This window comes from Bicyclus anynana, chromosome Z (genome assembly GCF_947172395.1).
Source record: "Bicyclus anynana chromosome Z, ilBicAnyn1.1, whole genome shotgun sequence".
NCBI classification, from domain to species: Eukaryota; Metazoa; Arthropoda; class Insecta; order Lepidoptera; family Nymphalidae; genus Bicyclus; species Bicyclus anynana.
Window position 1 is genome coordinate 184,337 of NC_069110.1, and position 13,764 is coordinate 198,100.

General features: G+C 38.2%; 1 protein-coding gene across 1 annotated transcript in view; it reads right to left on the bottom strand.

Moving 5' to 3' along the window:
* Positions 1-13,764, bottom strand: part of LOC112045523 (otoferlin) — a 99,199-nt gene that overhangs the window by 48,336 nt on the left and 37,099 nt on the right. Inside the window, exon 4 of the mRNA XM_052890549.1 lies at positions 7,248-7,501. Coding sequence (XP_052746509.1) covers positions 7,248-7,501 — 254 coding nt within the window. The remainder of the gene's footprint in view (positions 1-7,247; positions 7,502-13,764) is intronic.

Sequence of the window (13,764 nt, forward strand, 5' to 3'; positions counted from 1 at the left end):
GTGACTCTTCCAAGACGCAATTTCAAGGGTGGAGAATTATCTTCTTTTATAAGGACTAACATGTCTTCGGTGATATCTCGACTTGGACTCTTCCATTTAGTTCTAGTTTGGAGTTCAGACACATACTCCTTAGACATTTTTTTTCCATACTCCCACACTCCCATTTCATAGAGTAAAGATATAATCCAAGGTAGAGTATTTACTTCGAAAAGCCTGCCTGTTCTCGGGGTTGGTAAATCTCGAACTCTTCCTTTAGCGTATAGAGTATTATATTTGTAAATAGCTTATAAAGCCCCTGTATATAGACTAATAGGACGATAGTTATTATAATATCCTGGTGGTTGCCCTTTTTTATATTGTAATATTATGACAGAAGTTTCCCTTTGTTCAGGTATTTTTTTTGTTTCTTAATATCGTTGAATAATTCGGTTAATATAGGAATTAGTGGCTCGGTTATTGCTTTGAGAGTATCATTTGTTATGTTGTCTTCACCTGGGCTTTTCATACATTTCAAGGACTTGATACCGCGTTGGATTTCACGATCTAGAAAAACAAGGATCTCTGCTACATTAGGTACTTTTTTTCATGTTGATTTCCATTTTATTTGGCGTATTGTATAAATTTTGGTAAAATTTAGTAGCTTCTCTATAATGGTATTTCTATTTGTAGCGGTCGTGCCTGATGAGCTTTTTGGAGTTGGTATCTACTCTTTAGTATTGTATAAGCGTATATCGTTTTACAGATCTCTTTTTATTACATTCCTCTTCAAAATATCTTTAACCTGTATTTGTTCTTTTTTAGAATTTCCCTACTTTGTATATAAAGATTATTTAAACGTTTCTATTCCAAGTCTGTTTTTATTACTTTGCCTTTAAGTTCAGTTCTTTCTGAAATCAATTTTATTACTTTGTCTGTAACAAAAAAATGGATTCGATCTTCATTTTTCCTAGCTAGCAATGTGTTGACGCTTTCACGGATTGTATATGTCGGCGAGTGAGTTATTTGATCGGTTAGCAAAATCTACGTTAATTATTGTGATAATATTAGAATCAGGTTTTCATGTTTCATGTAAATTTAGTCTGCAATATATACATATATATACATACTAGCCGGACATACTTCGACTTCAACAAAATTTCTACGGGTCAAGAAATTATTTTTTGTTCTCTCATTTATTTAATTGTCCTTTTTAAATTTTAACAATGTTAATAATACAAAATATAAACATTATAACAACACACTATTAAAAATTTATAAAAAACATTCACCCTACCGCTGCGGGACATTTGAGTACCCAAGCAACCGGTGGTCACGGCTCCAGAGTGAGAGATCTCCTCAAAATGCGCGCCGTCTTAAGAAACACTGCCTTCTGTATCCGACTCTTGATCCAACAGCTAAACGAAAGCTTTTATGGTGTTGGTCGAATCTTTTCGCTATATGACCGTTGACTGAAACAACTATCAGAACAATAATAGTTGACTCAACATTCCGCATGGCGGTTATCTCGTGAGCAAGGTCCAAGTATTTTGGTATTTTTTCCCTCTTCGGCTTTAACCAGATTATCGTCATAGAGAATAAAAATATATTATCATTTTTAAAATGAGCAATATATAATAATAGTAATCCAGCGTGCGGAGGTCGAACTATCACTTCTCGGTGATGAGTCCGGCCCTTTTATAGTCTAAGAGGCAGGGACAGCCAAATATTCGTCATTTTATAAAAGCTAAAAGTGTATCAGCACATACTCTTATCTAAGGTAAGTACGGTAGCCAATAATGAAGCTTGGACCGTGGTCACTTTCAGAGCTAGCATGTCAAGTACCTAGAACACAATCGTCTAATCTCTTTTTTACATTTACTTGCTACTTTATATAGGATGTACAAGTAAACAGTACGACATACTCTACAGGATGATAGCTGACATCAAGGCCTACTAAAATACTGCAATGTATATGTTAGCCGATTTTTTTCGGTTTTTAAGTAATATTGTATTTTGTACAAAAAACAAAAATCCCTACCTTCAATTCTCCTGCATGACCCTTGAGAGAGTTAGTAAATAGAAGCCTGTTTACAAGGTCAATAATGTTTGCACTTTAAACGTACACTGTATGTAGAAGTTTATTGAAGTAATTGTTTGGTTCAATTTTAATAAACCTACTGTAGTAATTTCCCAGAGGTTTCTTGTACCTCAGACGAATCGACCGTAGCCACTGGCTGCTATTGGTTTTGCTATTTGTTTAGGGGAATTACATGATGCATGGCGGTTTCCATTAAAATTTGGCTTTACTTACTTTCTCTTTATATTTTGCAAACAAAATTGTTTGTATTAGTTTCATTATAGCTAGTTAAATAAAAATTAATCTTAAAAAACTCGTATTTTTTTCTTCTTATGTGAATTTTTGTTTCTTTAAACAAAATCCTATTACGATTAGCATACATACAATAAGTATACTTCTTTTTGTACCTACTTTGTTTTCTTATTTTAGTTAGTTTTAGGGTGCAAAAATAAAGCGCATAAGAAAAAAAAAACTCTTAATTAGAGATTGATTGAAAATATGTACAAATATACACAAGTTCCATGTCCGAACGTCTTTGATAATCCGTTGACGAACAAAACGTGGTCTAAAAGATATCAACGCGTTCAGCTTAGTACTTACCTACTCGTACATCGTCCAGAACAATCCGTCTGTAGCTGTGAGTTGCGTAGCAACGTAGTCTCGCGCGGCTTATTGAACTAGGCGCTTTATATAAAGGCTAGGCATAATTAATAGCCTTTTTAATGAAAGGGTCAGCAGGCTTATTCACTAACTTTGACGTATGTTAGTTGACATATATGAAATTAAGATGAGATGATAAGATTATGTAACAAATGTTACCCGATACCCCTACCTCTACCCTACCCCTACCCTCCCCGTACCCTATCCGTTTCCTACCCCTATACCACCCGTACCCCTATCTCACGCCTATCCTACGCCTACCCTACCACTTCCCTATCCTAACCGTACCCCTACCCTACCCCTACCCTACCCTACCCCGGCTCTACCCCTACCCTACCCCTACGCTTCCCTACCCGTACCCTACCCTACTCTATAACTTCTCTATCTTACTCCTACCCTTAGCAAAATCGGTCATAATATAAAGAGATAAAGTTGTGTGGTTGTAGGAGGTAATCTCTGGATCTACTGGACCGATTTGGAAAATTGTTTTACCAATAGAAAGCTACGTTATTTGCGAGCGTTATTGGCTATGTTTGATCCCCATATTCACACGGGAACGAGAACTACGTAAATGAAAGCACCGGGCGACATATAGCGGAATTTCTGCGTCTTTTAGAAATTTTGTATTATCTCCGAAACTATTTAACTAATTAACATACTGTAAAGGGCAAATATTATCTCCATAATATCTTTGTGATTATTAAATAATTTATTTTAATAAGGATTAAAGTTTAGTTGTATAAATGATGACGTAAACCTAAGTATATAAAATTAATAATTATCAAAACACAAAAGGTACTATATCTGCTAATATATAGAAGATAGATATGGTGTCGCGGACTTTTTTGTAGAACTTTTAAAGATACATAAAGTCTCTATACATTCATTTCAATTTTACACAATGGACAAGGCAGCGCATGCGAATAAGTCTGTTTAAGAGGATTTTCAGTCCGACCTGTATGACAAAAACTGTGATAACTCGGCTAATATATATGATACCAATATAAAATAGCCTATAGCACTTCCCGATAATGTAGCATTCTACTGGTGAAAGAATTTTTAAAATCGGACCAGTAGTTCCGAAGATTACCCCATTTAAAGAATGTGACAAACTTACAAACTTACAAACTTTACCTCTTTATAATATTAGTATAGAAGTATAGATAAGACTTATACGATTTTTGAATGTCATTGGTTGCTTCTGTTGATCCGCACACTTTATTATACGCAAGTTTATTAAAGTGGGCGGATTTCGTATCAAACTTCGTATCAAAAATGGAATCAAAGGCACAAAATCTTTTGAAATGTAGACAATGGCGCATGGTGAGTCCGCTTTTGGTAAAAAAAAATGTTTACAAATGGTACAAACTTTTCCAAGATGGCCGAGAAGATACCAACAACGAGCCTCGGTCTGGACGCCTCAGCACATCAACAACAAAAGATATCTTCAGAGCTGTGAAGAAAATTGTTTTTGAAAATCGTCGAATTACGTAAAAGAGAAGTTTTGAGGATGTTGGCATATCAGTCGGTTCGCGTTATAAAATTTTTTCAGATGTTTTAGCCGTGAGACGTGTTCGGCGAGGTTTGTTTCGAAACATTTGATCATAAGAACCGTCCCATCGCAACGTCAGGAGCTCTCGAATGACATCAGTGATGATCCTGGTTTGCTCAAAAGGGTAACTGGTGATGAAAAGGAATCACGAGTTTAAGATTATGACATCCAAACCAAAGTCAAATCATCCCAATGAAAGCACCCAGGAGACACAAGACTGAAAGCGCCAGAGGAGCTCAAGGCTATACCAATAGGTGCATTGTGCAAGTGCAGGAGAAGTGCTTTGAAGATTAGAAAAAGCGTCGGCACTAGTGCATTGTATAAAGAGCATTGTGTAAAGGAGAATTATTTATAAAGGCTACAATATAAATGTTGATGAATAAATAAAAAATAAATATTATTTATTTTATAAAGTCACCTTACTTTTTCAACAGAGTATATATACTTCTTGGAGACAAAAAATATATTAGGTCCTTACATATGAGGTTTTCCTCCATCGCCAGTCGTCCAACACTAACGTGCGCCGCTTCTAGGGCATCATTGTTCTGGTGATGTATATAGCAAACGCAAAGGATTGCTTGTTTAGGATTGTCGGTGGTCCCAGTCGTTTCTCACGAGGTGCCAGGCCCAAGGGCGAACCACTGTCAGGAGTGGCCAAGTTGGAAAAGTGTAGACTGGACAAAACACCGCAACGCTCGCCTATCGTCGGAACAACATGACTTGGCCCGTGTCGGCACATGCCGACGTGAAGTGAGCCTACGTAATAAGCGGAGGCCGAACTTTATTAATAAACCGAATAAAAGTTACGGCCTTCGCACCACAGGAAAGTCTATGTATTTAATATGGTGAATAGATATCTGGTAGTTGTAATCTTATTTGTGTTTACAGGTAGTTAATTTTGTGAAAGTAAATGAGCAAGTTTATGGGCAAGTTTATGGGCAAGTTTATGGGCAAGCTACTGCAAGTGATCGATAAATTTGATTCAAGTTGATGTGAGGCACGAGTAATTGATGTCAATGACATTATATTTGACTAGCGGACGCCCGCGACTTCGTCCGCGTAAAATTCAATGTCAACTTTACTACTACCCCTACCCTACCCCTAACCTGCCACTACCCCAACCCTACCCCTACCCTACCACTACCACAACCCTACCTCTACCTTACCCCTACCCTACCCTATCCCTACCCTACCTCAAATCTACCCATACACTACCCCTACCTTATCCACACCCTACCCCCATCCTACCCCTACCCTCCCAGTACCCTATCCCTACCCTACCTCAAATCTACCCATACACTACCTCTACCTTACCCACACCCTACCCCCATCCTACCCCTACCCTCCCAGTACTCTATACCTTTCCTACCCCTATCCCACCCATACCCCTATCTCACACCTATCCTACCCCTACCTACCACTTCCTTATCCTACCCGTACCTCTACCCTACCCCTACCCTACCTCTACCCCTACCCTACCCCGGCCCTACCCCTACACTACCCCTACACTTCCCTACCCGTAACCAACCCTACTCTATAAATTCTCTATCTTAGGCAAAATCGGTCCAGCCCTTCGAGAGTGGTGCGATGACCACGGGAAATAGAGACTTCTATGCTAATAATATAATGAGGTAAAGTTTGTGTGGTTGTAGGAGGTAATCTCTGGATCTACTGGACCGATTTGGAAAATTGTTTTACCAATAGAAAGCTACGTTATTTGCGAGTGTCATAGGCTATGTTTGATTCCCATATTTACACGGGAACGGGAACTACGTAAATGAAAGCGCGGGGCGTCATATAGCGGAATTTCTGCGTCTTTTAGAAATTTTGTATTGTCTCCGAAACTATTTAAGTAATTAACATACTGCAAAGAGCAAATCTTATCTCCATAATATCCTTGTGATTATTAAATAATTTATTTTAATAAGGGTTAAAGTTTAGTTGTATAAATAATGATGTAAACCTAAGTATATAAAAATAATAATTTTTAAAACACAAAAGGTACTATATCTGCTAATATATAGAAGATGGATACATGGTGTTGCGGACTTTTTTGTAGAACTTTTAAAGATACATAAAGTCTCCATACATTAATTTCAATTTTACACAATAGTTAAGGCAGCGCATGCGAATAAGTCTGTTTAAGAGGATTTTCGGTCCGACCTGTATGACAAAAACTGTGAAAATATATGTGATACCTATGTAAAGTATAGCCTATAGCACTCCCCGATAATGTAGCATACTACTGGTGAAAGAATTTTTGAAATCGGACCAGTAGTTCCGAAGATTACCCCATTTAAAAAATGTTACAAACTTACAAACTTTACCTCTTTATTAAATTAGTATAGATTAATGTAGAAGTAGTTCATGCGAAAAAGCCACACAGGAAATCTTGGTCGATAATTTGAAGATAAGCTTTCTAGGTTCATTTGCATTTCTACCCGATATTTTTGGTATAATGACTCTAGTATACATGACTCACTCCTTTGTTAGAGTTCTACAATAATATTCTGTTTTATACTATCCCCAACGTTTCCCGGCGATTCGCTGGCCGACGCGGTGAAGCTGCAAATCTCCGGTGCCTGCACCCGATTGTGGGATGTAGCGATAGTGGGATGTAGCGATAGTGGGATGTAGCGATAGTGGGATGTAGCGATAGTGGGATGTAGCGATAGTGGGATGTACCGATAGTGGGATGTAGCGATAGTGGGATGTAGCGATAGTGGGATGTACCGATAGTGGGATGTAGCGATAGTGGGATGTACCGATAGTGGGATGTAGCGATAGTGGGATGTAGCGATAGTGGGATGTAGCGAAAGTGGGATGTAGCGATAGTAGGATGAAGCGATGATGCCACTGGTAGCTGGGCGGGTCCAGTGGCAACTCGACGACGGCGGGCAGGTTGTGCAGGGCGAAACGCTAACGGCAAACCGAGGCGTACATGACTCGGTCTCCTGGAGTGAGCACTGGCAGCCATACCTGCTAGATGTTTGAGTGGTCGTCCGCGGCTCGGAGTGCGACCTGCGGCGGGTGCTCTGCGCCTGCTCGTGGACATCTCCGGGCTGATCCTCCGTGTTCGTAGGCGTGGAGCTGAGCTCCTGGGGCGGAGCGCTCGCTCGCATGTGGCTCAACGGGGTACTTTGAAAATACCGCCAGCGGGGTTGCATTTCCTCTTGCGAAGAGTGGCGTCGTTGAGTATGCGGTTTGTAGAAAAGTTTCATATATACATTTGCCTGTGGAAAAGGAGAAAACTTTTTTATTACTCAATTACAATATCTTTCATCTTTTTTTCGTAACAATTTCACCTGATGGTAAGTGATGATGCAATCTAAGATGGAAGCGGGCTAACTTATTAGGAGTTGGATGAAAGTCCACACCCCTTTTGGTTTCTACACGACATCGTACCGGAACGCAAAATCGCTTGGCGGTACATCTTTAACTAACCACGGCCGAAACCTGCCACCTGCCAATCTGTCATCTACATAATATTCATAGGCAAGAGTGAATAGTCATCTTCTAGGCAAGGACGCACCAACTTAGACCTCATCGTCGCATTCCGCCAGGCAATATTGTAGTCAAGCGCGTAATATTAAAAATCATTGATTGGATTGAATAGGAAACTCAATATGACGTCAAGACATTTTTGGAAATTTTATCCTTTAAGGATAAAATTAACTAACAACAACTAACGAATTTCATAATTTTCAACGCACGGCAATGTTATCAAAGTGACAATCCCAGACTGAAACATTGAATGAAACATTAACTGAAGAACGTTTCAAGCTCTTTCGGTATTGATTAGTTTTGATTCTGTAATGACCATTACGGATTTTTGTTAAAATGACAGAAACTAACTTAATATTTTTTATATTAGGTAATAATCTATGGAACGAGCAGATGAACCATCTCATGGTGTCGAGACAAACGTGGTTCAGCAGAACCTCCAACAGAGAGCCGCCCCGAGTCCAACGTACATCAGCGGGAGACACGGGTGTGCAGCTCGTATGTAGACTGAACACAGCTACGAGTATGTTGCATGGCATGTAGCGGCGTGGCGATAGACAGAGGTGGATGTACCCCAAGACCCAGAAGGCCCAGGCTTAGGGCGGCCAAGATTACAAATCTGTCACTGACGATAGAACTTTCTAGGTTCAATTTATAACGTTTATTGCAGGGTACTCGGGAGAATTTCCCACAACTTAATTAAAAATGTCTAAGGAAAATGTAATGTCTCTTGTAAATAGATCTTAAATAGTGTCTCTTATATCGTATTCTTATATTATGATTTAGCCAAACTTATTTATTGATAAATACCATGAAGTAGCTTACCAGTAAAATACGGAGTAGGTACCAGTTGCAATATCTCGTCAATATCGACAGTCTTATCATTACGATTACTTATTTTAAAATTTTAATAAAAAAAATTCAACCAACTTCCAACTCAAAAAATAACTTTAACTAAAAAGCAAAAAATAACATCCTACCTATGTGCTACCTTCTGATCAGTTTGAAGGCGGTGCCAAGCCAGTGATGTTTTAATTAAATACGTTTAAACTACAAAATTTCTGTGGTTATTCCATAAACACCTTTAATTAAAACACGACACTGGCTTGGCACCGCCTTCAAACTGATCAGAAGGTAGCACATAGGTAGGATGTTATTTTTTGCTTTTTAGTTAAAGTTATTTTTTGAGTTGGAAGTCGGTTGAATTTTTTTTATTAAAATTTTTATTTTTTTATTTTTAGTGTTAGCATACCCACTGCGTGTGTACAGTCACAACCTATCTAAGTGGAAAGTTCTTATCAATACAAAATTATCAAGTCCAAACACAAGGTAGCTACTGTGAGCCGTCGAGGAGTTCTCTTCACTGTCCCTCGTCTTCATCACCAGACCCTTAATACAGTCACAATCCTTCTAGGTGGAAAGTTCTCATCAATACAAATTTATCAAGTCCAAACACAAGGTAGCTACTGTGAACCGTCGAGGAGTTCTCTTCACTGTCCCTCGTCTTCATCACCAGACCCTTAATACAGTCACAACCCATATAGGTGGAAAGTACTCATCAATACAAATTAATCAAGCCCAAACAAAAGGTGACTGCTGTAAATCCTTGACGAGTTCCATCGTCTGTGTTTCGGCTCCATCATCAGACCAACTCCAAACCTTCATAAAGTTATAGTGGTTTAAAATACCTTATGGAAACACTAACAAACGTACTAGCCGTCTCTACAACTTTCGAAAGTTCTCCTCAATTTCTCCAGGATGCCATCATCAGATCCTGACATGAAAAAAATGGGACCACCCTGGAAGTAAACCCTACAAAACAAAAAAAGAATTTTCAAAATCGGTCCATAATTGACGGAATAATCGCTGGACATACATAATAATAATAAAAAAAAAAAACATACATACAGCTGAACGTAGAACCTCCTTCTTTTTGGAAGTCGGTTAAAAATGAAAGGATAAAAGCGCATGTTACATGGATTATAATTTGAAAATTTTTGAATTTGAATTTGGATAGTCGGAATTATTTGAATTTCTTTGTATGAAAACATAATAAGTTTTTTATTTTTCAGATAAAAAAAAGTTATGCAGTTCGGCTCCTATAAGTGGACTCGTCAACGACTTGAAGTTATGGAAAATACTCCCGAGCACCCTGTATAAGGTATGTGACGCTAAAAACTTTCCAACTCTAAGCTGCTATCCCAACGCTACGTAGTACATATTGCACAAAAGATACCTGTAATGGTCTTATACTTTCGTATTTTTTAATGCTGCTTAACCTGCCATAGGCAAGGACAGACAAGTGGAACAGGCAACAATGGAGCTGCTTCGTCGGACTTCTGGGAGGGAGCAGGTTTTAACGGTCCAGACCCTCAATTGTCCAAGTATCAAAAGTAATTTGTACGGGATATCTTGGGAAATGATGTCCCTAATTGCCAGTGGCTGAGCTTCATGCCTTTTTAGAGAAGTTTGAACGTTTAGTGTTTTCGTAAATTTGTAACATTAAGTGAGTTGTGACCCGGGACATGATTTATCATATTAAGTAACTAGCAGTCGCCCGCGACTTCGTATTTTTTTTAGAATTTGATGTGTTCTGTAAAGTTGTTGTACATTATGTTATTCTAACATCATTAGTTTTTGCAGTGCACGCCATGTAAACTAAATTTTTTTACACCTTGGGTTACATCATTGGAGTTTCAGGAAGGATCCCCAATTTTTTTGAAAATAAAATATAGCCTATAGCCTTCCTCGATAAATGGACTATCTAGCACTGAAAATATTTTTCAAATCGGACCAGTAGTTCCTGAGATTATCGCGTTCAATCATACAAACAAACAAACAAACTCTCCAGCTTTATAATATTAGTATAGGTAATAATATTAGTATAGATTTAAAGTAAGTTGTAAGTGATTCAACATATAACACCAACGATGTCGAGCGCGTTAGCTAGTCTGTAATCTAGAACAATTAGTTAACACAGAGACCAATAAATTTTTAATGAATTTCGTACAAAATGACCATTATTTTCATATCTTTCAGCACAACGTTCCATTTGGAATTGCTTACTAAGTTTTATGTACTGCTACTGAAATCCGAGATTTCCATGATTTGAATGCCCCAGCCGCTCAACTAAGCCTGTCCATGCTCCAGAGAGCACGTAAGGCCTTCGGTATTACGACTGAATATCAGATCAGTGTTCTGTGGGCTTACGAAAGAGAGACGAATATACCTACATCTGGTATCTTATCTGTTTGCCGATGTTATATTGAACTTGATCCTCTGGAGGAGCCCATGGGGCTCAACTGGAGCATCGAGGGAATTTTGTGTCGATTTAATGGATTAGCTGATTGTTGAAAAATGTGGTAGGTATTTCAAAAAATATTTAGTACTCATTAAGATCTGATTTTGAATACAACAGCGGTTTTTAATCATTCACATACGTTTAGTATTGCAATACAACGTGGCAATACTGCCAGCCTTCTGGGCCGTTACCAATGATCGTCGATTCGGACGAATTCTACGACGCCCGAGCCTTTAGATATAATTTAAATTTAGTATATTTCCTTTTTAATGTTTATAATATGATGTTATAGATATGTAGGTACGTAGTTTTAATATTTTTGTAAAACTTGATAAAATTTAAATACTGCTAATAAATAAACCCTCTTCACGTACCTACACCAGAGTAAGATAAAAAAAACCGGCACACCCTCCGGAATCGGAGGCAGAGGTCACATCCGCTGGGCTATCACGGCTCCGCAATTACCACAATTACACGTCCATACATAATGCAAATAGCCTTGTAATATTAAATACAAAAGTTAAACTAAAATACCTACTGCAATTAAGAAAGTAATTAAACTTCCAAAGGATTCTGCGCTTCTGTAAAAGAGGAAAGTTAACGAAAACGAAGGCAATAAATAAGTAAACAAACTCATTAAGTTTCAGATTTCTGTAAGGTCTTCAGAGCTTTCATTACAAGTTGTGTTTATGAGAAAGATGAAATCTTAAACCCGTCGTGAGTACTCAAGGTAACAAAGTAACTAGCTACACAATCGTAACACCAAAACGCCCAGCGATGCGTTAGCTGTAATTTCGATTTTAAAGAAATTATTATTATTTTAGTAAAACTTATTTATTACTTTTGAACAAAAAATATTTCAAAAGCTCAAGTGATTATTAAATTAGTTTTCACTAAAAACACTGTCATATTACCACTACCACAGCGGGGCTAAATAACCATTTCAGCCTCTAGGGGCTAAAGTAATTTAGTTTTTTTAATTTTTGTATGTTATGAGTACTAGCCTACTATAAAACTTTATTAACAGAATCATCATAGGTACATAAGTAATGCCCTGATTGTTTGGTAAATTTTGAAGCCTTCTAAATTCGGTGTTATTGGTTTAGACTGTTTAGAGAAATCTCAAAAAGAAAAATTTAAAGAATTGTTTTTTTTAATAACTTTCATATGGCTGTATAGATCGATTCAAAAAACTAATCAGCTCTGAACATCAGGAAACCGCATCGATTAGTGCCAATTTTGGCGAAATTTAATAGTTCATTGTTCTTTAAAGTTGAAGTAAATTTCGACACATAAAGATTTTGATTTGAAACCGGAAAAAACAAAATGTTTTGTCAAACTATGGTTGTACATTTATATAAAAGTGACAATAACTGAGGTTTTTATTATTTTATTTTCAACATAAATACTAAAATGTTACTTAGTTTCTATTTTTACTTCTATATTTTTAAAAGTATAAACGTACCTTTTTGAGAACATGTAGTACATTTTCCAATAAAAATATATTCAATCACGTGAAACACCAAGAAAATAATCAATTCACTGCGTGACTTGTCATTACAGTGAACAGTTATAGGCTAAAGCTTCTAAAAAATGTGAAACTTTGTTTAAATAAATCAAAATATAATGAGGGTAGATTTTTTTATTTTTACGAACCCATGTATGGGTCGGTAGGTTCATCTGGGAGGACATCGCAGTTTTTAGTTATATCTCATGGAACTTTTACTAGCTTCGATTGTGAACATTAAATTTGTAGTGAGGAAATAACCGTACACAAGAGGCAAGAGAGAAGGGTGCCTCTAGTCTGAGCTGGCAACTCGCCAACCCGGCAAACCGGGCCATTGACTGTCGGCAACGCAACAAGTGTCTTTAACGGGGCATTCGATAACGTAAGCGTATTTTCCACTTTTCTTGTTTTTAGGGTTCGGTAGTTAACAATTAATCCTTATAGTTTCACCATGTCCGTCTGTCTGACCGCAATCTCATGCCATCTCATAGTGTAGGGTGTCGTTGGATAGGTCTAGGATAGGTCACCAGTATTTTTCACAATAATTAAAGAAAATTTGACGCCTGCCGTCCGTCGGGAGCGACATATTTTTTTTCAAACAACTAAATAAAATTAAAATAATTTAAATATAAACGCTACACACAAGCCAAATCAACAAACAGTACATTGTACTGTTTCTAATTCCAGAATCCAAACAATATTAGAAAATCCAGAAAATATGCGACCAGTCGGCGGCCAAAGCTCAAGCGCACGAAACAACAACTTTAGATCATCGTCGACGTCGCCGTCGTCGTCGGACGAGATTAAGACCCCGCCAACATCTGCGGGGGATGTGACAACCACTGCAGTGCGGACAACTCAACGGAGTGTCACCACATGACGACGGCAACACCAACAACAACAACAACACCAGCAGGACGTCGATGAGATACCACTACCGGAGAGCTTGGATCAAGACTGCGGGCTCCGGTGAGTGCTGCCGCTACCGGTGGTGTAGTGCGCCGCATGAGATGGTCTCGCCCGCTCAATGAGAGCGTCATGCGAGCGTACTATGGGGTGACAAAATGGGAAACTAACCTTACTGCGTACCGGTCAAGGATGATGTCTCTGTTTCAGACTCTTGAACCAACAGTGACCGTGACTGCGCAGCGACTATCGGATCAGGTGTGGGCAATCCAGCGACG